Below are 27,583 nucleotides of genomic sequence, written 5' to 3'. Positions count from 1 at the left end.
CCACTCTTTGAATAAACTTGCATAGAAATAAATGTGTTGAGTAATTAATTTAAAAAACTTAGTCGCTAAAAAAATTAGGTGTTAATTTTTTCTTGAGTCAACTACATATATCTATTATGTTGATGTTATCAATTGACCTTTTACAAATTAAAATTAGCTCAGATTCGAATCCCCCCCATAACTTCAGTGCATCAAATGCGCGTGAAGTATTCCTACTGAGCTACGGAGCCACATACGCATTCTGTGTTCATGGTGAGTCCAAATGTGAATCTGAAGAGAGGGAATCCTCGCCACGGAGCTCACAAGAAAACTCTGACGGCCCAACCTGTGCGTGGACGTGAGTTTCCTCAGTGCATTCTATCCGCTAGAGCATTTGAGCCTGTATTTTGACTCCTGTCTCGCTAGCCCGGTCGCCCCCGCGTCCGTCCCCATCGGCTCTTGCCGTCGTAGTGGTGAGAGATGCCGGCTACCTCTTCCAAGTTTTTACCAACCCTACCACATCAGTTAAGTGGGGCTCGTGGGTGTCTACATACTTTTGAAAACGATAGTACATAGATGATTGATTTTTGATTCAAAGAAATATCATGAAGTTGATCCAGAGCATTGTGAAGGTCATGTAGAATTGAATAACACTATGAGGATTCTGAACCAGAAGAAGCGATTCATAGATCTCAGAGACTGCAAAAATAAAAAAAATTTTAGTTGCTGTAATGTTACTATATTTATAGAGGAAAGTGACTGTTGGGAAGTAATGCTGTGGGATATTTGTGTAGGGGTTTACATTTTAAAATCAGAGATCTCCATGTTTCATAGTAGTTTAACCATTAGACTGCAAGAACATTTTTAAACGGTTGTATGCAGATTGCGGGAAAAGCATTTTTCAATGTTTGACCATTGCTCGACTAGCTACGTCAGTTTCCCACAATGTATATTGCTACCTGGGTGGAGACCAAGTGCACTTTCCTTCACTTTGGGGGTCGCTATGATATGGCTTATCTCTCCCCGCCCATCCGTCACGGCAGCGGGAGCCTCCCCTCTGCATTTCCTATCGTACTGCCAATTTCGTACTGTTTCCTTCCCAATCCACAGTGTTACTATGCCTACAACAAGGTCCCAAATGTATGCCCATCCTTTGGTAAGAAAGCAAGAAGGGTTGCCCCAGATTAAAATGGATCACTCCTTGTGAGACACTCTGCCAAGCTACAGGGAAGAATACCTATTTCTTGGTTCTATTCCGCACAGGCTGGTATGTAGCTAAATTCAAGTATATACTCCCGAAGTTGAAGGGTTAACAACATAGCAGTAACACCCCAAAAGGAGTTTATTTATAACACTTTTTTTGTGCAAAATTTGACCTTTAGACTTGTGACATCCAGAATTACATGAAGTGGCGATTTCTAAGCAAATTAAGAGAAAGCAAAAGGATGGAGTCGCTCTCATGACGTCCTTCTGCGTGAGACTCACTTTTCTGGCACTGTTGTGAGTGCATTGTACGCCAGGTGGAGGAGGGTGAGGGCTGTGAGCTCTGAGAGTGCTTCCCAGATGGCGTCGGTGAGGTCGTTGCCTGTGAGGCGCAGTGAGAGGAGAGGGCTGCTCCACGGCAGGAGCCCATCTGAGCCGAGAACGAGCGGTGGCAGGCCTCCAGTCAGGCGGTTGTTGGACAGGTTGATCACTTGCAAGCTGGAAGAGTAGCACACCCTCTCCTTCACTGATAGCCCTCAATTGTATTCAAGGAAATAATATCACAACTCCACTTATCTATTATGTAGGGCCTAGGAAGGCAAACATTTTAAGAAGACACACACAAGAATTTACAGATAAGATGTTTTCAATATTATTTGTAAATCACTTCGATGTAAGTGCGGTAACCCAAAAGGTATTGCAAAAAATTAAGCAGTGCCATAAGTTGCTGTGCAGTGAACACTACCAACACTCAATGGAGTGCTCAAATTGAAAGGTCTATCGTAGTCATTAGGGTAATCTGTGGTGAAGTCATCGCATTCACTCCCAACTCTCCCATAAAATCCAGAGGTAGCTGTAGTGAAGGAAAGATTAAAATCACTCATGGTACATTCAAAATTTAGGCAAGGCGATGGGAAAACATCTCTCAAAAAGTAAAAATCTATAGTGTTGTAAACATTTCCTCATTAATTATGATTCACTGCCGAAGCATTTGAGGAAATGCTTTGAGAAAATTAAATGCTCAAGTGACTATGTAGGTTTCCACGGTGTTGAGGTTCCAATATCTCTATTCTTCCGGTGCTACCACGTCAGTTGTTGATTATTGGCAACAGTTTCGCTGGCACTACTGCCAGCATCTCCAGGTGGCAGATGCTGGTTCATGATTCTCGTCCTCGTTATGTACGGCATCAGTCCCACCAGTTGTGGCTGCTGCTCTCTCATTGGTCCGTTAAATTTGTCTCCTCCAATTGGCATCCAAGTGGTGGCCATCATCACTATTAAAAGTATCTGTAAGGGCTACCTCAATTGATTCTCAGATAAGTATGGGATAATATCTGCCCTCTTCTTGATGTGTCAACGATTTTATTTAATTGGCAATTATCATTGAAAATTTCTTATTTCATCAGGCTGAAGAGTAAGCTTTTCAATGCTCATGTGCTACGTGTAATATCTAATTTATTGTTAAAATAAATAAGCATTTACTCTTAATTGATAAAACTACTTGGGACCTTGAGTCTCTCTGAGAACTTCCCATTCCTGGTATGGCGTCGCTATAGCTGTATTCCTGCATAGCTGAGTACATATACTGCATTCATGCACCCTTCGTATCCTTTCGTACGCACTTTGTAGCAGACATTGACATGCTTCATATGCACTCCGCCAATAGACCGTACGTAGATCATATCTATAGACGAAAAGAGACGGAGTGGCATCAAGTATCCCCGTGGTCAATGGATACTATGCAGATACAAATTAGATACGGAGGATGCTGTGCCGTCGGGTAGGTACCGATAAAAAGTAGTTGGATTTGATTGCAGTTACTTTAGCCTAAATGTGATTTTCAAAAGTATCAATTAACTTTATAAACAGTAATTGATAGACAGTAGATCGCTTTAAGGTTACTTTTGAACTCCCAACTTGAAGCATAAGTTGAAGTAATTATTCAACTTTGAAGTATAGGGAACTTTCCTAAGAAATACCGTTTGATGTTAATTTTTTCTGCAATTTAAATTGTCTTATTTTAGTAGCTGCCCCTATGAAAAAATTGTATAAAACTGTTTCAAATTTTAAAAAAAATTTGAAAGTTTTATACAATTTTTTCATAGGGGTGTTCTCCTTAGTTTCAAGCCCATTTAGAGTGCTTCTCTAAATTAATATATTTTTCCTAATTTCCTGATTTTTTTCCGTCTTGGAAATCACAATTTTTTTCCTTGTTGTCACAGAAAAGAATGAAGATTGGGATCAATAATTACAATTTCTTGGTTACAATTGTAGACAACCATAAACATTGTATAAACCTGGTGAATCATTTAAAACCACTACACATTACTGCTACTTCAATGCACATCGATACATGTATTGCTGGTTCTACACATTGAATGGATGCATTGACACAGCAAAAAAGAACACAAACCCACTTCATGACGGTGTGATCCCATACCTTGAATTTTGGCATAGATGACAGCAGATAAAAGAAACGATTAAGCAAATAGTTCAGCAGTAGATTACAAGTATAATTAATTTTTTTGTAAAAGTAAGACTTGCAAATAAAAAATACTCAACAAGTAATTGTTTCAGGATATTGGATTACTATTACTTGAAATCTGGCCATCACAGGTAAGTAAAATGCTGAAAGTTGTCTCTATCATTGGTTATTACCGAAATTGGCCAAGTAGCAGTGATTTCTTCTCCATAGGTGTTTGTCTCTTCATCCTACTCCCATGTCTGCCTAAATTTCTGCAAAATTTGAAATTTCAAGTGTTGGGCGGCAGTGATTAATATTATCCAGTTTCGGATTTGAGACCTTGCAGATAATTCATCCTTCAAAAGACAAAGTTGATTCCAAAAAAAGTCATTTTTCATCGCATTCTATTATGTACTATTGAAATTGACCTTGGAGATGATAGGAATCCCTCATGCAGGGAGCGTATTTCGTTGGCGTGGAGATGGAGCTCAGTGAGGTTCGGAGCCACATGTAGTCGGTGGGGGAGCATTTGCAAGTGGTTGTGGGAAGCATCAAGGAAGTTGAGTTGACGGAAGCGCTCCCACGGCCAATCCGGCAGGCTGAGAAGCTCATTCCTGTGGATATTCAATCCATAGATTATCCTTCAGACCAAGCTCTAAAAATATCTGCTAACTTTAAAATGAAACTTTGAAATAAACAAAAATTACTTCAAAAACTCATGTTTATATTTGATCTAAAAGAAAATATAAGAGAAAAAAAAAGAAAATATACCATGATGCCTTCGGCGTTTGAATGGTATAGACAAAAGATTCCAAGTTCATAACCAATAATATGGAGTACATTGACATTACTTTTGACTCTGCAGTGTTATAAATTTATCATCACCTTCTTAAAATTGTAGTCATCATATTTTAATCAATAAATAGCATTCAAATGCATTGCCATCTAGTTCTGATAAATAGGTAGTGAAAGTTTCAAGTCAAGAGCAGGGGTGTTGACTAATAAAAAATATTGGAGGGGCCCATACTGAGGGTCTTACCCCGAAAAATTTTATAAATAGTGAGTTTTTAAGTTTTTTTTAGTATTTTAGAAGAGTCATATGATCAACATTAGAACTCTAAAAACTCGACGAGTGATAACTTGACACTCCGGGGAAAATTGACAAGCCTGACACATCTTTTACTCCCCATATTGAATTTTTGAGGGGGCTCGGGCCCCCTGAGTCCCATGGAGTCAGCACCACTGGTCAATAGCTAATCAGGATGTGGTTTAGAGTTGAGTTGCAAGGTTTTGTGTGGATGGACAAAGAAGCATGCGGACAAGAATGTGACTTTATAAATATGAAAAAATTAACAATTTCCACAGATGGACTTACCTTGACACGTGGAGGTGCTCCAAGTGGAGAGGCGTTGGTTCCACCGTTAATGACACAAGCCCTGGAAAAGTACCAAGCACCACAATAAGTTGACTCAAAAAAATTTAAATGCACAGTGTACAGCCTTGTTGAATGATTTTGAATATTGTCTCTCCACCATGACTTCAATATTTGAAGCGAATTTTTTCTGTATAAAATGTTACATATGTGCCTTTTCACTCAAATTCATTCAGAAGGTTTTGGAGTCATCATTTTTGATATTTCTCAAAATAGTACATGTTTTTTACCAACATGATTGATCAACAATTGGCCCCTTTCTGAATTAATATCTATGTATCTAATAGAATTACAGCTATGTAAAAAAAAACAAAAAATGGCAAGATATGGGAAGAAAGTCATGAAGTTGGACAATAAAAGGCTGGAACATCAACAATTTATTTATTTTTAATTAGTACCTTATCTAATTAACATATAAAATGGCATTGTCTGCTACATATAAATATATACTAGACAGTGCCATTTTATGATATAAGAAAGTTGCAATTGTGGTTCTAAAATTTTCAGTAAATGCAGGTAGCCCCCAGCATGTATCCTCCGCCACTGATTGACTATGGCGTGTTTTTGCTGTTGTGAAAAGGACAAGTTCTGCAAGTAGGAAGGATCCCATATCAGTTGATGAGGCATTCACTGGCTCAGAAAGGTCAATTTGGAAGAGAGCAATAAATGATGAAATGAAGACCTTTGAGTTAAACAAAAGGTGGGATTTTTGGTGGCTGTAGCGGCCGGTGAGGACTGCGCCGCCGTCGCACAGTTGGTGGAAATCGGAAAAAAGCAGGAAAAAATTACAAAAAGGCTTTTTTGGGTTAGAACTTTGAAATTTCGCATGTTAACTCGGAAATAATCGAAATTTATGGAAATGTGCCTGATTTGACATGTTTCTAGCCCATTACTGAGATGCAGAGGCTCAAACATCAGCAAATTTCCATAAAAATACCCATTTTCAATTTTCTCTGAAAATCTTCTTTTATGACCCCGCGGAGCAGGAGCCTTTGACAGTTTTCAACTGGATATAATTTGTTGACCTAAAGGTTCTACCACAAACTTGCTTACATTTTGGCTGGTGGAGTAGAAGCAAAAATTATTTGCTTCTACTCTTAATAATCACTAGGGGCACTGAATTTTCGCGAACCGCGAAATATAACGCGAAATTTCCAAGGTTGCGCGAAATTCACTTGGTTCCACGAAATTTCGCGTTTAAGCACTTTTTCTGCGAATTTGGCGCGATATTTTCCACCGTTGCCGGTAAAAAATACCCCGTTACTTTAATTTTTCTTAAAAAACCGGTATCAAGAACCGATCGCATAAAGTCGGTGCTTATGAACCGGCTCGGAATTGTTGCGAGGATTTGAATTTGGGGCCCAAACCCGAAATGGTTCGCAGCGTATTCAAGGCCAAAAAGTAAAAAAAAAAATTGAAAATGCATATATTACTTTCCGATTGCATGGCGTCAATGTTTTTTTTTTCTTTTGAGAGTTGCTCCCTGGCACGCGCATTTCAGGGGTCTTCAATTTGTCACTCTCGCCAACATTGTAACATTCTGTAGCCGCTGCCACATAGGCCGCTTTCAAACAAGCTGACTTTTCGCCTGCCGCCGGCCACGGCACGGTCACGTTCGTCACGTTCTTTCAACTTACTATAGGTCTATGGATATGTCTTCAAACGAGTCGAATCACACCGTTGCGTTGACGGCAAGGCGCCCATTTCAATCCGGCGATGCTCCGTCTACGGCGTGAAATATAGGCTATGCTACATAGAGGCCGCTTTCAGACGAAACGACTTTTCACTGGCCGCCGTTCACGTGAAATTCAGGCGGCTTTCAGACGAAACGACTTTCTGCAACGCCGTGTGCTGTGCCTTGAACGGCACCAGCGGAAAATCGTTTCGTCTGAGAGTGGTTTTAAGATTGATTCATGTGTATATACAGCAATTCTGCGATATACGAGCAAGATGCGTTTCGAGAGCCTATTCGTAAGTTGATAAACCTATGCAAGGCGTCGAGAAGTGTTGTTATCCTGCAGAATGCAACTGCGCATTACAATGTTGCGTTAATTCATGGCCGCTCAGTTTATGAATGTTGTCGTTGTACCGGCGTGTTGAGCAGTTTATTTTTGAGGTTATTAGAACTGTGACAGTGAAGCATGCAAATCAGTTGTCAATTAAAGTAAAAATTTAAGCTAGTTACATGACAGAATGTATTTTAATCTGACTTTATCTGAAGTTACAAAAAAAACCTGGAGAAAGAACCAGTGGCTGCCTGATGTACATAATGAGACATGTCGGTCGATCATGCATTCTTAACAATGTGTTATTTAACTTTTTTACTTGGTAAATAAAATTATGGAGGCGATCTTGAGTTTTTTTTAAAGAGCTTTCCTGCTAATTAACATCTTTCGTGAAATTATTTTCATTCACTTCTTGTGGTTGTTTAATTACCTGAATTAATGGCAAACTTAAAAAGAGTTCATCCTTGGAACCGAGTATCGAGAACTGATGGGGGAGAACCAGAACGGTACAAAGAACCAAAAAAAATTTAAGAGCCGGCTCAACCTTAATTTAAAGAATTCCTTTACCCTAGTCATCAATGCACAATTTGGAAAAGAAAATGAATCTTCACTTAATAGTCTCAAAAAATCTGTGAAACTTCCCATGCCTGAGGTCCTGAAGCAAATAGGATAAAACTAATATCAAGTTGTCATTCCTTGTATTGTGACCCAGGGAGGAACATTATCACAGCCATGGGAAGATTATTTAACTCAAGGTGTATATTGACAACTGATGTGAAGGACTTAAGCACAATTGTAGCTAATGTCCTCATATAATCATTAACAGAAACTCAAGAACTTTTTGGCTATTCTGTTTTGAAGGATTCTGTTAGATCAGTTCAGGAAGAAGGAAAAGAATTTTCAGTACTTCCACTAATTCTTGCCCTTTAAAATGATTTTTCCCCATTTTGTAGAAAATTGTGTGAAAACCCTGAGGATACCTGTGGCAAATGTAGATGCAGAAAGAGGATTTTCCATGCATGGAAATATAAATAAAAGACCACTAAACTTCCAAAAAATGTAGAATTAAAGTCAAGTTTGACCAGTGGATCTCAATTCCAGTAAAAGAAGGATTCAGCCAATTTTAAATTCCTGAGTGTGAATAATTTCAGAGGACATATTAAAAAAATTATAGATTATAGATAAACACATACTTGCATGTGTTGATATAATATTTTTTGTGTAAGACCTTAAAGAATTTTGTTATCAATGTGTTAAGTAAAAACTATAAGTTTTTTACATCATGCAGAGACAATGAAATTTAGACCAATCAAAAATATTTCCCATCCATACAACTCCCGCATTTGTCTAGCGGTACGCGGTTGAAATACATACATACATAGAAAAGTGTTTATGGTATGCGTATCTAACAAATGCTTAACTTATTCCTTTAGCATTTGCTTTGACCCTTCTTTATCAAGGTTTTTACAATTAAAAATATATTTAAGATGCTAATAAGCATTTTTATTGGTGAAATTATTGTTCTTGGGATAAAAAAGAATATTTGTGACGAGTGAATTTTTATGACGAAACTGTATTTTTTTATGACGTAATTGCAATTTTATGACGAAATTTTTAACCGAAATTGGCAGATTTTTATGACGAAATTCACAGTTTTTATTCACCGATATTCTTTGCCTCTAATAATCACCTATTAAAACTGGCGAAGGTCGGAAAGTTTTCTTCGTTTGATAAGGTATTAATAATTCTTATTTAAGCTAAGCGCTACCAGCTAGCAGGGTACTCTGCTACCTGCTAGCATCCTGTGTCGTATCAGCGCTCAAAGCCTCGTCCCAAGGTCACCTCACTTGCGGCAGCGGGAACGAGAGTGACGTCACACGGAGTTTTCCCAGCATTCATACTTAGCCGTGGCGTTTTCGCGCGCTTGAAAATTTTCACTTTTCATTTAATCACGAAAAATGGATATCGTCATTTAAAAATCTAAAAGCGTGAATTACGTACTCCAGGAGTAATAATCTTTCGATTTAGGCAATAAAAAATAATAGGAAACCACCCTATTCCGGGGTGAGGCGTAGAGACCGGCTGCGTTGTTGGATGTGCAGCGAAGGGGGTCGAACGCCCACGCCTTTCCTCCCCGGGAAAGGACGGGAGGCCGAGGAAGTGCCGGAGACAAAAGTAAACCCGAGATGCTGGTTCACTGATCGCTTGCATGGAAATTAGGACGTTTCGTCAGATGGAGTGCCCCTGGTGCAAGGGTCCCTTTCGGGGATTTCCGCCGAAATACTCAGACACGGAAGTAGCGGTGTCATTTATCTCGGAAGAGATATGCAACATTGCTGATGCAAATGCGGGCAAAATGAAGAAAGGCGATTTGGCACTGGCAACGGCGAATGGGGAGCCATTACCTATGGACTCTCGGGAGGGGAGAAGTGGAATTGCGAATCGGAAGGAAGAGTTCTCGCATGATGTAGGTACTCATCGCCCCGCGCCTATCGAAGGGATGCCTCCTGGGTGCCGATTTTCTGCGAGCACATCAGTGTGACGTGTTTTTTCCCGGAATTGGGTTGTCCTCCGCGGAAAAGCTGTGCCTTTTCTCTCAGGCGAGGAAAAATGCGAGTGGTGTTGCGCTGTGACTTTGAAAGAGGACGTTGGGCTTCCTTACCACGAAGTGTTAGTGGAGTGTTTGATGAGCTCGGACCTGGGGTTCAAGGAAAAAGTTGGTATATTAGAGCTGAATCCAAAACTCTAAGAGCGTTACGGCGTATTCTGAGCACGAATTCTGCATAGCGTGAAGGGATCCAGGGTGCGATGCAGGAAAGCGCGTCACGAGCCTGATTTTAGTCTGGAGATGCCTTCCCCCAGCATCTTCCCTCTTTCCTTGAAACGGCGCCGAAGTAAGTGAAGCGGAAAAGAAAGAACTTAAGGCAGTGGTGGATGAGTTTCCAAAAATGTGCTTTCGAGGACGCTACTACTTAGGACGTCCAAATATCCTTAAGCATGAAATAGAGAGTACGGATGTGTTCCCAATTCGGAAACCTCCCAGGAGATTGCCCATCCACAAACGCGAAGAAGTGCGACGAATCGTAGAGGAAATGATGAGGGGCGACGTAATCAAAGAATCGTTATCTCCGTTGAGATCCCCAATCGTTCTTGTGAAAAAGAAAGACGGATTGACGCGATTTTGTCTTCATTATAGGTGTCTGAATTCCGTGACGCGCTAAGACGCTTATCTCCTTACCCGCATGGACCACATTCTCGATTCGCTATCCGGCGCCACAGCTTTCTCCACAATAGATTTGGCGTCAGGGTCCTGGCAGCGCGAAGGTCGCAGAAGGCGATTGCGAAAAGGCAGCCTTTACCACCAGCGCGGTGAAGGTCTATATCAATTTAAAGTGTTGCCTTTCGGATTACGCAGCGGATCCAGTACATTCCAAAGACTAATGGACCTAGTGCTCCAGGGTGTCCAGTGGAAGTCTTGTTTGATATACTTGGATGACGTTATAATTTTCTGAAGGGATTTTAGAGTGTACGTAGGAGGTCTAACAGATGTGTTGGCACGTCTGAGGAAGGTGGGACTTAAAATTAACCTTGAGAAGTGCCAAATAATGAAACCATCAGTGAAATTTTTAGGCCATTAAGTGTCTAAGAATGGTACCGCCACGGAATCAGGAAAATTTGCCGGCGTCACACGTAATAGCGGTCCCCAGCATCACTTGAGGAGCTTACAATTAGGACGGTCCTTGGAACCGTGTCCTACTGCAGGCGGTTCATCATAAAAATTTCTCAGATATCCTTCCTCTTTCGTAGGATGACCGAAAAGCATTTTGCCCTTTTTAAATGAAGTGCGGAATGTGAAGAAGCCTTTCATACGCTTAAGCGAAAGTTAACGAGTTCACCGATTTTTGCCTTCCCGCGGATGTCAATTTATCAATGTTGTGCCAGTGCACTGAAAATGAAGCCGAACGGGACAATGAAGCATTTAGATTCCGTTATGTCGGCCAATCGTTCGGCCAAACGTCGGCAGCGCCACATTATTCTCACCCTATTTCCTTATATTTGGGACAGTGGTGAATTTGGGCCGTCACGGCCAACCGTCTAAAAACCAAACTCGTTATGAGCGCATCGTTTAAACTACCTGTTTAAATCTGTTAAAAAATAGCCCTACAGTACATCGTCCAATAGATTTCAGAAAGAAAAATTGGAAATGATTATTTACTTGTTCAGAGTTATCTCGTGGCACAACTTGGAACTAATATTCAATCATGGATGCCATTTCGCAGAATTTGAGTTCTTTTGGTTTTTCTCATTCTCACCTCAAGGATAATTTTTCTGCATTTGCAAGTGACGGAGCCTCGGTAATGTAAGGAAAGAGAAATAGAGCTGCTGTGGCGTTACAGAACAGGTTTCCTCAATTAACTGTGCTAACCACAGACTCGAACTAGCAGTGCACGACACGAGAGATGAGATTCAAGGTCTTGCTCATTTCCATTTTCTCTTTGATAAACTGTATTCCGTCCATAGCATGTCGCATAAAAATGAAGCTCAGCCTAGAGAATGTGAATCATTTATCGGTGAAAAACTAAATAAAGTTGGGAGAATATTTACAATCAGATGGGTTATACAAGGTATTACAAGTGAAACTGTGAAATCTGTTTGGGATAACTGTAGATCTCCTGTCAATCACAGAAGCTGCTGCTGATAAATACAGGGACTATAGAGAAAGTTTAAATGTGCAGGCCTTTGCAGAACTTTGAGTTCTTCTGAGTTCGTTATAAATTTAGCAGTTGTATACGATGCTTTAAATGAGCTCTCAGATTCCTCAAAGAAGAGACATGGCAGTTACCGAAGCAGACAAGACTATAAAAGGTAGTATTTGAGTACTGGAGTCAGATAGCATCTTCTCCAGGTTCTCAAGCTGAGGACGCAACTAAAGCAGCTAAAAACAACGTCTTTAAAGACATTTCGCTACTCGGGGAAAATTTTTTGCTTTGCAACTGCTTTGGAACCCTTTTGAAACTGCTTTGGAACACCAAAATCTGCATTGGAACTGCTGTGAAACTCATTTCCATTCATTTGTCCCAAAAATTGGAAATATGAAGACGTTTGTAACTCATTTGTAATCCCCTTTCGAACTCCTTTGTGCAGAATGTGTTCGTGTGGAACTGCTTTCTACACATTTGGAACTCCTTTTGAACGATTCGGCAGGATTTCCAGGCGTCATCATTCGTATTGTAACTGCTGTGTACGGAGAAGATTCATGTGTAACTGCTTTTTACACATTTGGAACTCCTTTTGAACGGGACGACAGGATTTTCGGACGTCATCATTCGTATTGTAACTGTTGTGTACTGAGAAGATTCATGTGTAACTGATTTCCATACGTTTGCAATTCTTGTTGAACGATTCAATAGGATTTCCAGGCGTTAAAATTTGTATTGTAACTGCTGTATACGGAGACGATTAATGTGTTACTGCTTTCCATACGTTTGCAATTCTTTGTGAACAAATCCATGCGATTTATAGACGTCATCATTTGTTTTGGAACTGTCTTCCACGCGCCAACATACCATGGCCAGGTTCAGTCCGATACGTTTGGTCGAGAAAACGAAAATTCTTTAATATATGCAATAAAAATGCATAAGTGGATTAAGAAATAATCGCAAGTCAGTTAATAGAAACGGAACTCCCAAATATTCACTCGAATGAGTTTAAAAATTATTCTATTTTCCTTGTTGCTTAAATCGTATTTTTGGGTCCGATTTGAAATGCGACAAGATTATCTTCACTACGTACCGAGAATCTTGGTTGCGTATAATAAAGGTATTCAATAACAACTTCATAGCGCTCGCGTTTTTTTTTTTGCGTTTCCAAGTATATTATTATCGTAAAAACATCAATGTATATGCTTTCAAAGTATACTTCGCACATATAAATATTGATTTTTACGCCAATTTTGCAACCTTTTTTTTTCATTGCTTTCGTTCTTTAATATTACCGGAAAAGTAGTATTTTGCATTGATTAATATACATAAAACATACCGATGTATTGTCTTCGCGATCCCTAGGAAATGGTTTATGTCCATATTTGGATCCGTATTTTAGGACTGAATTTTTTCGCCATGAACCCCTCCTTCGAAAATATATTTCTATGTCGCGGTAGACAAGTTCAATTACCCGTAAAGGCCTTTTTTCGCATTTTCCATTGAATTTTCAGATATTTAACATGACAGTTTTCAAGAAAATTATCCAGAAACGAAGGCATTTTACTCAAAAATGGACACTGAATGATCCACATCAACCACGTAAGATCGGAATTAAGCTCTCGATAAGGACTTTCTTGACCACCAAAGTGACTTACCCCTCACTCCGAAATATGAGAATATGAACCTTGCATTAAGCTTGTCGAGCTTGAAGGTCCTTCGCTTATGACTAATGCTTTGGAAAGCAATGGAGCTATTGCGAAATGATGGCACTGCCGCACTTCAATTCGCAATAATCATATTGCCTAAATTACCCAAACAAACAAAAACAAACTTCAAGAAAATTGAATACGCCATCTTAAACTGCTACAAAGCCGGTGGCATGGTGTACAAATGAGTTCCAAATGGGTGTCCAACTGGTACAAATCAGTTTCAAAACGGATGAACGAGTGGTACAAACGAGTTCCAAATTTAAATCCAAATGAGTTCCAAAGGTTGAAAATTTAATTCCATAGCAGTTTCCAATGGAAATCCAAAGCAGTTCAAAATGTGTTACAAACGAGTTGATGACATGGTAGGACGCTATGACGTCATGAACTGCTGCGTACCGTGTTTCAATTCCACAGCAGTTCGAAAGCACATACAAATCAATGGTACAAAGCAGATAGATGGCAGTTCCAAATGACTTACACAGCAGAAATTTTTCCCTGAGTACAGAGCAACCATTACGTTGTTCAAATAAATATTGGCCAGTTTTACTGAAGTTTAGCTGGAAATCTCAAACACAGACTATAGTCCCCAATCCTAGCCACGCATATAGGTTCTCAGCCCAAGCAAAGCAGCACAGAGAACGAAAAGAAGCTGAGGACTGAAGTATTGTTGATAGATCTTGCTCTTGTAGCGACAAAGCATTGGCCACAAGATACTGACATAACTTATGGAGATAGGAGCATCTATAATAAATGTGAGATTTTTCGACTTCAAGACAAGAGAAAATGCATTCAGGGAATACGTGGACACGAACATGGAACCTATAGACCTTGAGCAATTACTACAAATATTTTATCCTATTCCAATTTCCACATCAGAATGCGAAAGAGCATTTAGTGCTATGAACGACATTCTCATTAGAATGAAAAAGAACAGTTTGTTGGCAGGACGAACCGGAAGATTAATTTTCCTCAGAAGTGTTGTGCCACCATCGGAAAAATTTAATCCAGAACTTTATGTGCAGTCTTGGCGAAGATCAGCTGAAGAAACAGCGTGTCGAAAATTTGACCCACTTAACGAATTCTACTGACACCTCCATCTGGAACCTCCTTAAGTGATTTTTGGCGAGTACCTACCGCCTAATTTTTTCCCAACCACAGCAATGATTGGGAGGGAGGTACGCCTCTCAATTGCGTTGGAGTGAGGGATCCCTGATGTGCAGGTGGGGCTGAGGCCAGTAGCGGATACAGAAAACACTCAAGGGGGGCGCAAAAGATGTCTGAGTAGACTTTACTATTATCGTAATAAAAATAATCCAGTCACTGGCAGAGTAAAATAAAATTTTAATTATACACATATATAGACAATACCATCTTATGATGCAAAAGAGTCACAATTGTGATTCTACAATGTTTGGCTATACGGACGGACCCGCAAGGGAGGGGGGGCGCGCTCCTATATCCGCCACTGGGTAAGGCAGGCAGCAGAGAGAAGGCAACGACGTGAGACATTTAGGAGAGTGTCTGGAGAAAGACCATGATCTCACTGGCAAGAGGCTGGGGTCGGCCCACCTCCGACAAAAAGAACAATATGACCGCCAGTGTCACAGTGCACCCTTTGAGGAGGGAGGGAGAGTGGCACACACAAAAAGGGTCAAAGGCAGGAAATTTCATCGGCCCAGGGTCGGCCCCAACCAAGTCGTAAAAAGAGGCGTCACCAACTCTGTTAATCCTCGACGTCGCTTTGCAGTTCATTTCAACCACCTAGAGAAGTGGGAGGAGAGAGTGCGAGGAAGAGGAGACGAAGGAAGGGGAGGGCCGGTGGAGACCCAGTGTAGGGAGGGTGGTAGGAGAATGTTCTCCATTCCTCCACCCGTGGAATCTCACAGGGTGATGGCGGGTGACCGGAATTGCAGGAGCGAGCTAACTAGGGGTCTTACCACGGAGCGGTGTCCGAGAAGGGTTATCAGAGAGATTTGAAACCGTCAGCAAGAAGCAGGAATGAGACGGTTACTGATGTATTACTAAACCTAGGTTATGTGCAAACAGAAGGTGAAAGTTGTGCTTTTGTTTAACATTCAAACAATTTTACCACAATAATTGCTTAGTATGCAGATTATTTCTATTTTTCATGAAAATGATGTGTTTTATTAAGTTCAGCAATTAAGTATTTCCACACCGCATCCCGTATCCACGTTGCATTTTTAAGATACGGTCGGATGAGTGCGAAATAGCACCTCTCTTTTATTTTATCGTCCGAAATTCTTCTCCCAATATGCTTGACAAATGCTAACTTCTTCAGGGCTCTCAAAAAATACATTTTTTATGTGTTCCCAGCATTGGTTCGTAGCCATTGTAACTCTTAGGTACTTCACTTTATCCGTTGCCTTTGTGTTTACCCCAAAATGTACCTCAAATATTCCGTTTCGGTTTTACAGATGGCTCTACTCCAATTTTTCAGGCTGCATAAATTACTCCTTGAACTCAAATACCGTCCATGACATCGATTTGTTTTGTCAACTTAGGATGGCTTACCGCTTATGGTCTAATATTTTATTTCCTCTAGCGAGCTAGTCAACTACTTGTGCAGGTGAGTGATTTGCTAGTGCGTTTACTAAGATCTTCAATAACAATAAGAGCTTTATATGTTCCTTGTACTCGGTTTTAAAGCGTAAGAATCGAAAATTATAGATGGGAGATTGAAAAGGTAAATGCAGATATTTGATTTTCGAAATTGGAAAACGGCATGATTTCGTGGATTAATTGTGCACCATAAACTTTCTATTTCAGTATAAGTTAATAAATGGAAGGCACTGTGCGATTTAACTGCTTAAAAAACTCCTCCACCCATCCCATCCTGTCGATCGCAATTGTAGATTTTATATGCTGGAGGAAAAATTTCGCTTGCATCCTTAGTAAGTCAACTCTCTGTTCCTATCACGTCTGCGTTCTGAAATTTATACTTAATTTTAGCGCTCTCGTTTATAACGCTATAACAATTAATTGCGATAAAGTTAATGTCATATTTTGTAGATTGCCTTTCGGTAGGTTATTTTCCTCGCTAATGTGTGTAAGATGAGTGTTTTACTCTGGGAGTGCTAATTAAATTAGATATAATCGCTTTCCCTGAAGTAAACGCTTTGGAATTATCGTTAATTCCCAGCATTACCGTTCGTAAATTTACTTCATGTGATGTGAGGATTTTTGCAATGCGGATTACTCCGGATGCTACATTCAGTTAGATAACTTTGCTCGTTTAAAAAATTCAGTATCGAATTTTTGTAGATACAGTCACCTGCATAGATTGTGTTGACATTAAGAATACATCTTTAAAAAATGAAAAAAAAGTATAATCACTTCGGACTCGATCCCTCGCGGAACTCTCACGAAATAACATCGCACAGTGTAGACCCTTTCGGCCACGGGGCCACGTATTGGTAAATGGTAAACGGTGAGTGGAAACATGAATCTAAAGATAGGGAAAACCTCGCCACGGAGCCCGATAGAAAACACTCCGAATGCCCAACGTCTGCGGGGACGTGAATTACTTCAGAGCATTCCACCCGCTAACCTTGATTTCGATTGGGCACTTGCTCCTGGAGTTTTGGCTCCAGGTTCGGTTGCTCAATCGCGTCCGTCCTCGTCGGCTCGGCGCGAAGGCGAAGGATGCAGGTTGCTTCAAGTGCCCACCTTACAAGTTTACACCGACCCGGGCCCATCAATTAAGCGGGTCTACAAATTATTTGAAACTATAGAATATTCGGGTAATACGAAAAAAGACTTGGCGGAGCAGAATACCTGGCTGAAATATTTTCCATGGTATCCGTGCATTGAGATTTCGGTAAAAGCGAGTATCCGCGGAAAACAAAAAATGAATTTTCACAACATTTTATAACGAAAGCAGTGATTAATTAAGTTAATCTGCGCTAAAGAGGATAAAAAATATGTTACTGCCATACTATATAACTGAAAAAAATTAAGCTAGTGAGGTTGGAACCTCCGAATTCGGATAGCTATCATTCGGACAAATCTTCTCCTTTGGCCATCTTATTCATTGACTCTAGCGGACATTCATGGCGAGCTTTTTACATAAGAAAATACCGAAACTCAATTTCAAAACTGCGGCGAACGTGGCACCGCTCCATTTGTTGCAATACTTTTGAATCCGACTATACCTCTAAAATGTATTTTAAAAGCTTCCGTCGGGTGCTCAATGAACAAAATATTCCTGGTTCCACATATCAACTTTACATTAGCTTTGAAAGCATCTATTACATCTAGAGAGTACTAAATCAGAATGAGAGAAATGCTATAACGTAATAATAGTTTTACTGCAGCGCGAATTTAAAACCTCTTTCAACTCTCAACCATAAGACTTATTGGAAAATGCTCTTTGCCCTTGCATTTTTAATAGTAATGAACATTATCATAGCTATAATTTTGATCGTCTTCTTAATCATCTCTCTCCTAGATTCATCGAAACCAACCGTTGGATTCAACCACTGGCAATGAGACTCACCTATTAGTTGTTATATATAAAAACCCGACAGAGACAAATCTTTCATGAGAGGGCACGAGGTTTCCCATGTTATAAAACGGACCCCTTACCCTGAGTTCACTTTAATATTCACTAACCTGCAGCTCAGCCAGGTCTACATCTAACCCTACCAGCTGCAGTCAGCTTAAATCACTGATTGTGAGTGATGATGTTTTCCTGATCTCCATAGCAAACTCACATTTTCAGGCTAAAATTTAATTAGGGAACCACAATTGCCCCAAGTATTTATTAATGACCCAGGATTGAGTTTTTAGGGGATGAAAATTATCGTGTCTATGAAAAACATGAAATAAATGATCTTGAATTACGATTTTTTAAATTTTTTTGCTCTGTCTTATCGACTGTAAATTATTGTCAGCCATAATCAGCCCAGTGAATCTCCCACACATCAAAGGCCCACTCCAGGTAAAGCCCTGCACCAACAAGATATGATCTATTTATCTTACTTCTGCTTTTACAGATTTATCGTCTGCCATTGGAAGTGTGTCTGTATCATTAGAATTTTCACTTTGTTTGAGTAAAATGTTTAATTTGAGGATTTAATATTCTCCTTTAATCACAAAATGAATCCATATACCAACTTTTTATACTGATTTTTGGACCTTTTTTACACTGCCCTGTGAAGTTTTATTTGCCACAATCAAGGGGCCCTTTGAATCTACGTTCTCAAAATAAATCATGGCTGGGTGACAGAAAAACAATATGATGTTAGCCATATCAGTGAACCACGTGAAGCAGGAACTAATCGCTAGTGACAGGCAAAAGAGAGCTTACAAAATGATTGACATTAACATTGCTTACTTTATTCATGGCAAACATGTCAATCAGTGGTAGCGGAGTTGTCTTATGGTAGTATCAAATGAGCAAGAAGAAATTGCTGTGTTGTTCATACATAAGACTTGAAGATTGTTGAGAGAGAAATATTTGGATCATTCTTCTCGTGGGATGTTCTCCCATTTCCCTAGAAACATAGATTTAACATTAGATAGAAACATGATTTCAGAGTAGTACCTAGTTCGGCCGCTTCACGTACATGATGGTGCTGCCATGCTTTTGCTGTCATCTCCGGAGGCATTGTTGGGGTCCCATCAGAGCAGTACTTATCAGCCTCCTTCCCTTTCCTCTCCCTACTCATCACGTACGGTTACGACTTATGAGTCAGTCGTTAAGCATCCATTTTGAATGTATGCACTAGTTTTCCAGCTTTTTTTTCAATTTTCTCCAAATACTTAAAATGATATATTTCATTTGAGGAGGCGATTTGTGGGTCAGCATATGGACGAATGATCCAGACGAATACGTGTAGGTACCTATGCATTCAAGAGCGAAGCCAAAAGGCTTATGTGTGCACACTGTGTGTGTGTATGCATCAGGTATTAGCCCAGCTATCTTCACTTCAATGGGTGTAGACTGCCAAATGAGTTGGTACTTACTGTTTTGCGATGCTATTAGGGTGGTGAGTTTGTGGCCAGGCAGTGACAGGTGAACAAGTGAATTCCTCGCGCACTGCACCACTGACAAATGTCGGAGGGCTCGAACGTCCAGTCTTTCAATGTCGTTGTCACTCAAATCCAACTCCCGGAGATTCTGAAGGAAACAGATTAGGCAAGTTGGTGAAAGGCAGATTAAGCTAGCCTCACCAAAAACACAGTAATTTGCATCCTTGGACATATCCAGGGAGCGCACATTGGGCTGAAATTGAAAAAAGCTGGCCAAAAATTATTTTTTTTTTTCAATTTTAAATTTGGAAAAAACGATTACATTTAAAAATTATAGAATAATCAGTGGCCACAATACTGAAATAATTTTATTTCTAAGTATTTTTTTAAAGCAGGAAACCTCTGTCAATTTAATATAAAATGATGCCAAAAATGTTTTCCCATTTTTTTAAATCGACTGAAGTTTTTTGCTACTGCTGCGTTATGTTTTAAAATGCTTAAATTTAAACTATTGCATGATAAAATTCAAATATTAAGAATCTATTTTAGCCAAAGTTTTAATTTTAGTCATAATTTAGATTACTTTTAATTAAACGATTGAAATGTCCTATTTTTCACGTGTTTTTAACATTGTGTAGAGGAAAACTTTATGTTTTTCCCTTTGCTTCACAAATCGTTTTGTACCACATTATAAAACAAAGTGTCAAAGCTGATTCTGAAGTTAAAAATCCTGCCCCAATTTGCCACCCCGACTCTCCTATCAAGTTATGTGCGTTAATGCCCTATCGCGCGACCCGGTGGTTAGATGCGAACATTTGTTCAGACTTAGTTATTGGCGAGGATAATTCGCTAAAAGTGAGACGAAATTACAGTTTTCTACACGTGCATACGTTAAACTTTCCATATTAGTCTTATTGTTCCAATTTTTCAATGGGCATATTACGATTTCCTTCACAAGGCATATGTAATGGTCTCAACAATTGCGCCGGCAAGGCAGATGTTTGCCTCTGGAAACGGGCGGCTGCTAAGAAATATATTCCAATTCTTAGAAAACTCAATTCTAACCACTATGCATGCGCATATTTTGCTATCCGTAGATACTATTCTAGGCCTTTTATAGCTCCCATCAGCTCAAACAGTGGAAAAGGCACCCGTGTGGCGGAGCACTACCCTTTCGACCGCGTTAATCCCTATTGTGCCCGTAAACCCAACGTCAGTGGCGTAACTATGGGGGGGATGAGGAGGATAGACCCCCCCCCCCAAAGCCTCAGAGATATAAAAATAATATTCAAAACTGTTGTCTAGTTTTGACACAGGGGAGACTAGGGAGGACTGGGACGCATTTTGGAATCCAATTTTTTGTGAAAATATTAGCGATTTAAATAATTTTTTGCAATCTTTAGTTGCCTTGGCCCTTCTAAATTCCATAGAAAATTCCTTAAGAAATAAGAATGGGTGATTGCTGTGGAATTATGCATTTTCTGAGCATATGACAATTTTCCCAGTCCTTCCTCATTCCGGGAGGAAAGGAAGGGATGGTTATGTGGGAGGAATGTGACACTAATATATATGTGCAAAAATGGCAAGAAAAAATAAACGATTAATTCAAAATACGTAAATAATAGATATTGCAGTTATTTCTGATCATATTTATACGATTCACGGTACCAGTAGTAAATGTAAACAAGGATTTCACTCTCTCAGTGTGTTTAAACAAAATTGGAGAGTTCAGTTTCAGGAAAAAATATCTTTTTTTTATTAAACTAATGGCTTCTTGTCGAGGGAGGAAAATTTTGTAATTGGCACCCCCTTTTCGCATGAATTTTACATTATATTTATATATCATATCACCATACTCATTACTAAAACCTTTTCCTGTGTAGTACAAAAGAGGAAAACCACTCCACATTTTAGATTACTTTGAAAAATTACACTGTCCTTGTCCTCGGAAGCAAATGCTTCCATTGCATGTCTTGATAATGCAGATTTTGATGATTTATTTACCCTTGCTACCTCACTCACACCTTTTCCTTCATAACAAATCATCTTCACAGCTTCCAGAATGGTTCATTTTGGCATTGGTAACATATTTTTTCACTATTACCATTCTGGATTACTTATAAGGCATAATTGCGTAATATTAAAAATTAAAATGCCTTATAAATTGAAACTTAAAAAAACGAATAGTGCTTGAAAGGAGTGTGACACTGTCCTCCCACACATCTGATGTCCCAGTCCTCCCTTAAGGGCCATTTTGTATTTCACATTAGGTTTCAAAAAACAAATAAATGCTATTAAAATATTAGTTGTAAACTCAAAGGACATGCATTTTCTTCAGTCCTTCCAGCGAGAGGAATTCATTATTAAAATAATAGAAATTTAAAGTTTCCTAAATTTGTGTGAAAACCTCACAATCAGAGATGAGAGCCAGGAGCCATTTTAGGAGTAAATGCAGCTGCTGCCCCTCATGCGTGTGAGAAAAGCAAGAGCTAAAAAACTTAAATCGAGAGAGAGATTTGAATTGTCAATTGCCTCTCACTGTCCCATTCCTCCCTCGTTTCCCCTACAGTAAATTTTAACGTAACCGTTTAATGAGACCCAAATTTTAAGTGCCAAAGTTATGTAAAATGTATTTGCAGGCAGGTTATTTTTACGAAATTTACAATTTACGGTAAAAATACTTTTTCAGAAATTGGAAGAATGCAAGAGAACTAGCGACAGGTTTGATATGAGATTTCGATGTTGGTTGGAGAAGGATAAACCGTTCCCAGCAGACTTGCATAAATCTCTTCTTGAGACTCCTTGCTCAGGTTGTAGCTGCATTGTTTAACGTATTCGCATTGACTTAACCACACGAGAAAAATTTTGCGCTCGGCGAAAATGGGAGACCTTTTCCTAAGGCTCCTCCTTATTTTGGATCCTCTTATATTTAAAGATATGTATGCGGAAATGTTAAAAGAAATGTTTCAAAAGATATACGAAACTTATTTTCACTGCAGGAGCCAACTTTTGATGAGGACAGTGACGGCTGGGAATCTGGATAAAACTGGTAGTGGGCTGGTAAATTTATTCTTTTTGTTTTCTTATGTTTTACAATTTTATGTTAATTTATTATTGCTCATAAATAATTGTACGTGTTATGTTTTAGATTGCATTTTTTCAAAATATAAATTGTTTGCTAGATGATTTCTTATGTTTTCTGAGAAATAATGTTAACATAAAGTTCAACTGTTAATTTACTATATCGTTAATAATGTTTAAAAATTATTTTGTGCACTTCATATGAACTTTTTTATTTTTATAATTAAATTTAATGATAAACTTCTAACTTTTTTTACTTATAACTATTATTTTTAATGAAATGTTCTATCTCTACTGAGGCGGTCGAAATAGTAGATTTTTGGATTTTTTCAGTCTCCGCGAATTTGTTTTAAATAACTCCCGTAGTCAATTTTTCGGCAAAATGTCATTAAATTCATGTTATATGGCCCAAACGAAAATATGTGGTGTGGTCATCGAGCTACTTGTAAAAATATGGAAGATATGATTTTTGGCCAGCTTTTTTCGATTTCAGGGACGTAGGGATTTTAACCCCACCATTGGTTGAAAAAAAAAGAAAAATGATGTGTGTGGTTAGCACTTAGGATCTTCATCTACATCCACTGACTGCCAGTTCAATAGGCATGCGAGGGCGAGGGGAGGTGGGCATGTATATTAGGACATAGACAAAATAAAGGATATGTGCATACAATGTTCCGCCATAGAGTAAACATCCACTGCACAAGGTGATGAGGGAAGCTCCATAATCACAAAGCAAATTCCAAGGTAAAGAGGAGGAATAGTCACTTAAACTAGCACACCTATTCACATTAAAAAGTACATAAGGTGCTCAGAGTAGATGGTCTTTTTTTTCTCTTCATTAATCGTCACCTCCTTGTTACTTTTTGCTGTCAGTTTCATACTAAAGTATATCTCGCACTCAAAAGATACGGAAGCATTCCCTCAGTGGGCAAGGTGACAAAACGATAGGAAGGTGGAAGCTAATACATCATAGGATTCTGTAAGATGGATAGTTTTCGTTTATGAGAGGTAGGTATACTCCAAGATAGGTGGCTATACTCCAGAGAGTACAGTAAAAAGGCATGTAGGAAAGCAGTGGAAACTAAACTCTAAAGAAAATAACATTTACAAAGCAAAGGAATAGCAAAACTATTTACTTGGCTCATCTAGACAATGTCACGAAGCCCTGAAGAACAAACATGATATTTTCTGGCTATATGCCCCCATAAGCAATTAATAAAAACCTAATAACTTTTGCCTAAGAGTAAATTATTGAAAATGAAATGCAATATTTGTTTGAAAAAAATAACACCGGTAACACAATAAGTTGACCGTGGGTTCGTGCTAACAGTAAGATAGGGTTAGAGGGTCTAGAGCAGTGGCCGGGGTAAGGGACAGGCGCTCCTTGAGTTGGGCCCCAAATCTGAGGACGAGATTACCAGGGTAACTCCACCCCAAAAAAGAGCTCCGCTCAGAGAGGTATCAAATGCTATTCTCATGCTACTCGTAGCTCGGAAAACGTTTTCCAACTGTAGGCGCCGCGCCAGCAGGAAACGGTTAAGGGAAACAATCTTGCGTGCTGCAAATTTCTTGAATAATCAGTCATTTCTCGATTTTATTCCTGATTATTTCGTGTACCTTAGGTTGATTGGCGGATTTTCAACTTTTTCAGATAGTTACAACGATTTCTTGTAGAGGGCACCGGTGTGAATATAATCTCACTTATTGTTAGATAAATGGCATGCACCCCAGAAAGATGCGCCTAAGGATAGTTACCCAAAATGGCATGCCCATATTCTCCGGCCCAGCGGAAGCTCGCCGCATGTTATGTTTCTCTCCGCTATAGTCACCATAAACATGGTTTGCTTGGCGTATCCAGGGTTTAAACGTCAAGAGATTCGCTAAAAAATAGTAATTTGGGATAATTTTAAACACGAGGAGATGCTATTTACGATTTATCCAACTTTTGACCCGAATCACTTTCAATCGGTCGTAAATGAGAGGAACTCTGCAGCGCAATTACGTCGCGTCCCAAAAGTATGTCACTTTGACTGCATACCCGTGAAATGTCGTTGAATTCTCCGGCAACTTTTTTCTGCTGACTTTAATTTTTCACGGAATTATCGAAAAATATTCAGAACACTGCACTAATATAAATTACTCTTAATTAAACGACAGTTTTATCCTTACCTAAAAAATCAATTAGTACGCAAACGTCCCGACCGTGTGCGTACTTTCAGCATTCTTATGGAATGTTTATCAATGGGAAAATTCGGAGTGTTAGATATTTCCTCGGTGGGTATGCCAAATCTCTGAGGGAATAAAAATTAGCCGATTGGTTTTTTTCAAATTTTGTCAGTGTAGTTGCATACACCGATGGATACTGACGTGGACCGCGGAATTTCAATATCGAACACTTGTTACTCCGGATTCCGTTAGTTAAAGGAAATGAGAATCATGCCAAATGAGATATCGGTGTTTCCTCTCTCTGCGTCACTAAAAAAATCCAGATCATCGCCGAAGTCTGAGCGTAGGAGGACGTGGGCGTGCACGAAAAAATTGGAATTCCGGCAGTTTTGAATTTTTAGGGAAGAGGAGGACAAAAGTTGGGAGATTTCGGAATCTCTCAGTTTTTGGTCTCAAAGTATATTATAAATTATTTTAAAGGGTGTGCTTAAGGGCCTGTGGGCCCACAGGGTTGTGGATAGTGGTGTGACGTTACGTCGTAAATCTAGTTGATTTTTCACGTAGGCCCAGACAAGGGAAATACTCCAACCGTCGGTCACAAGCTGGATCAGGGAAAGACTCCACAAACAAGAAAATCAGCTCACAAGAAAAAGGTAGACAAAAATAATTTACGAGTTATTATCGTTCGATATCTATTCAAAGTAGAGTATTCAAAAATCATAAGTATTACAGAAAACAATGATAGTAATTTATGATCCCAAAGGAAACATTACCAGCTAAATACCAGTCGAATAATTGCTCTAAATTTGCCATGTCTCACTAGACATGCGTCCTCGACCAGGGCACGAGCAGAAGAGAGCTTGCCTATTGCAAGACGAGACAGGATTTGAGGGGAGGGGTTTTTCCAAGCGGCGGAGGGGGTACTCAAGGCGAATTCAACTACTGCGCCACTGCTCCTGTTGACCGGCTGCTCCGCAAAACATCATCCCCTGGGTTTGAGTCAACAGCATACCAGCCAGAATTCTCCCCTCAAACTTCTGGGGGGGGGGGGGGGGACACTAAAAAATGCCACAGTGGGTTGACTTCTAGAAGAATGTGTCATTATTCATTCATTTTAATCATAGAGCAGTGATTTAACGACATAATAAGTTGTAAAAGTATCGGTAGCACGCTGAGAGGATGAGCTCATTACTATAAAACGTAGTAGTTGTAAAAAATTGCGCATGTAGTAGTTTGTAATTTCTGATAGTGTGCATGATTAGTGCCGATTGTGTGAGGGGCAGGATGGATTTCTGATGCCCAACCTAAGTTTCAATATCCCCTTCACTCGATTTTAAAGCGAAGCACAATAAATGCAAAACAAGAAGAAATGTACGATTCATATTGCACAATTGTGGAATTATTCGGCCTCCGTGGCGATGGGGTTAAGCCCTCACCTCACAAACCGAAGGTCTTGGGTTCGAGTCTTGTCACGGAAATCAAGAACCTGAGTAGCGTGGTGGTCTACGCTGTGGCTCAGAGAGACAAAAGACCGGTGAGGGGTTTCTTTCTCTAGGCATTAGCTTCATATGAAGTTCACCGCCGTTCGCGCGGCGGGACTGATATAGTATTACGCGGTTCATGGTTTTATCGGTCGGTCCAAGAATAAAACACGATTTTGTGTTTCTAGTACTGCGGATGGCAGATACTTGAATTACGGGGGGATATTATTCTTTTAGAGCCCGTAAGTAAGTCGGTTCATTGACCATTGGGAGTCTTTTTTATGCTCATTCCCGCTCAGAAAGTTTTCCCGTATCGGGAAAAAACGCTTCTATAAGCCTTCTGTTGTGTGTGGGTCCACGGCATTGCTGGATAATTATTGTCCGAAATCCAGATATATCAGTACTCCTAATTCCGAAGCGAATTTTTTTCGGCCCACCTTAATTTGAGTCTGTCTGGTGATTCACAGGCATGGAAAATACATTACACATATAACGTATATTCCACTTTCACAGGAATGTCCTCTGAATTTCCGCCTCCCTGGATGTACAGTGCTGCTGCCTGCTGGATTTTTCCTGAAGGTGCGCGGCACAGATGTCGCTTCATCCATGACTCTTCCTCCCTCCAATCGGGAGAGAGAAATGACGAACGACAGGCGAGGTGGGAAAACCTCTGCTCGCCCTCAACTTTACACGCATTTCCTCACGCCCCCCTCCCGTTCCCCGAACATTTTTGAAGATACATCTTCTAATACCCCGTTTACACTGCGCACGTACCGACGACGTTCCATGCAATCGTAGCCTAAAAACGTCGTGTAAACGCTCATAGTTACCATAGCAGGTCTTAGTACCTAACGATGCCATCTTATGATGGGCATCATGCCCAGTTTATACTACGCACGTAGCGACGACGCGACGGTCGCACTACTCGCGCGTTTACACGTTACCATCGTAACTCAGTGGTGCCCTCGTTTTGTATTTTTTTTCAGTTAACAGTTGACGACGCGATGTGATGCGCGAAGGAATTACTATCCAGGAAACTAAGTGGGTAAAGGATATTTACGTTTTCATGTGATAAAACTAAAACTAGACTGAACTGTGTGTGAAGCCTTAAAGAATCTAGGATTCATCAACAGTATCTATCAAAAATTTAGCAGTATTCATGATTTAAGGACGGTATATATTGCTCCGGTACGTTCCAAATTAGAATACTCTGTTGTTAACTGGTCACCATATCGTAATACAGACTCAATTAAAAGATTCCTAAATTGTAAAACTAAATTTCAGAAAATTTATTTCGGACACGTTCAAACCGGGTTCAAAGCAAGTGAATTTTCTCAGTACCAAATTATTTTCCCCTGCCATACA

At 39.7% G+C, this 27,583-nt stretch overlaps 1 protein-coding gene across 1 annotated transcript in view; it reads right to left on the bottom strand.

Annotated features, from left to right (window-relative positions):
• The window catches only part of LOC124169085 (protein phosphatase PHLPP-like protein), a 204,865-nt gene that overhangs the window by 67,917 nt on the left and 109,365 nt on the right, over nt 1-27,583 (bottom strand). The window contains exons 10-13 of the mRNA XM_046547559.1: nt 19,485-19,638; nt 5,022-5,082; nt 4,075-4,260; nt 1,465-1,680 (exon numbers count right to left, since the gene is read on the bottom strand). Of these exons, the coding sequence (XP_046403515.1) occupies nt 1,465-1,680; nt 4,075-4,260; nt 5,022-5,082; nt 19,485-19,638 (617 nt within the window). The remainder of the gene's footprint in view (nt 1-1,464; nt 1,681-4,074; nt 4,261-5,021; nt 5,083-19,484; nt 19,639-27,583) is intronic.

The sequence above is a fragment of the Ischnura elegans genome, chromosome 12, assembly GCF_921293095.1.
Source record: "Ischnura elegans chromosome 12, ioIscEleg1.1, whole genome shotgun sequence".
In the NCBI taxonomy this organism is placed as follows: domain Eukaryota; kingdom Metazoa; phylum Arthropoda; class Insecta; order Odonata; family Coenagrionidae; genus Ischnura; species Ischnura elegans.
Note: the sequence above shows the minus strand (reverse complement) of the source record. Positions and strands in the feature narration are given on the sequence as shown.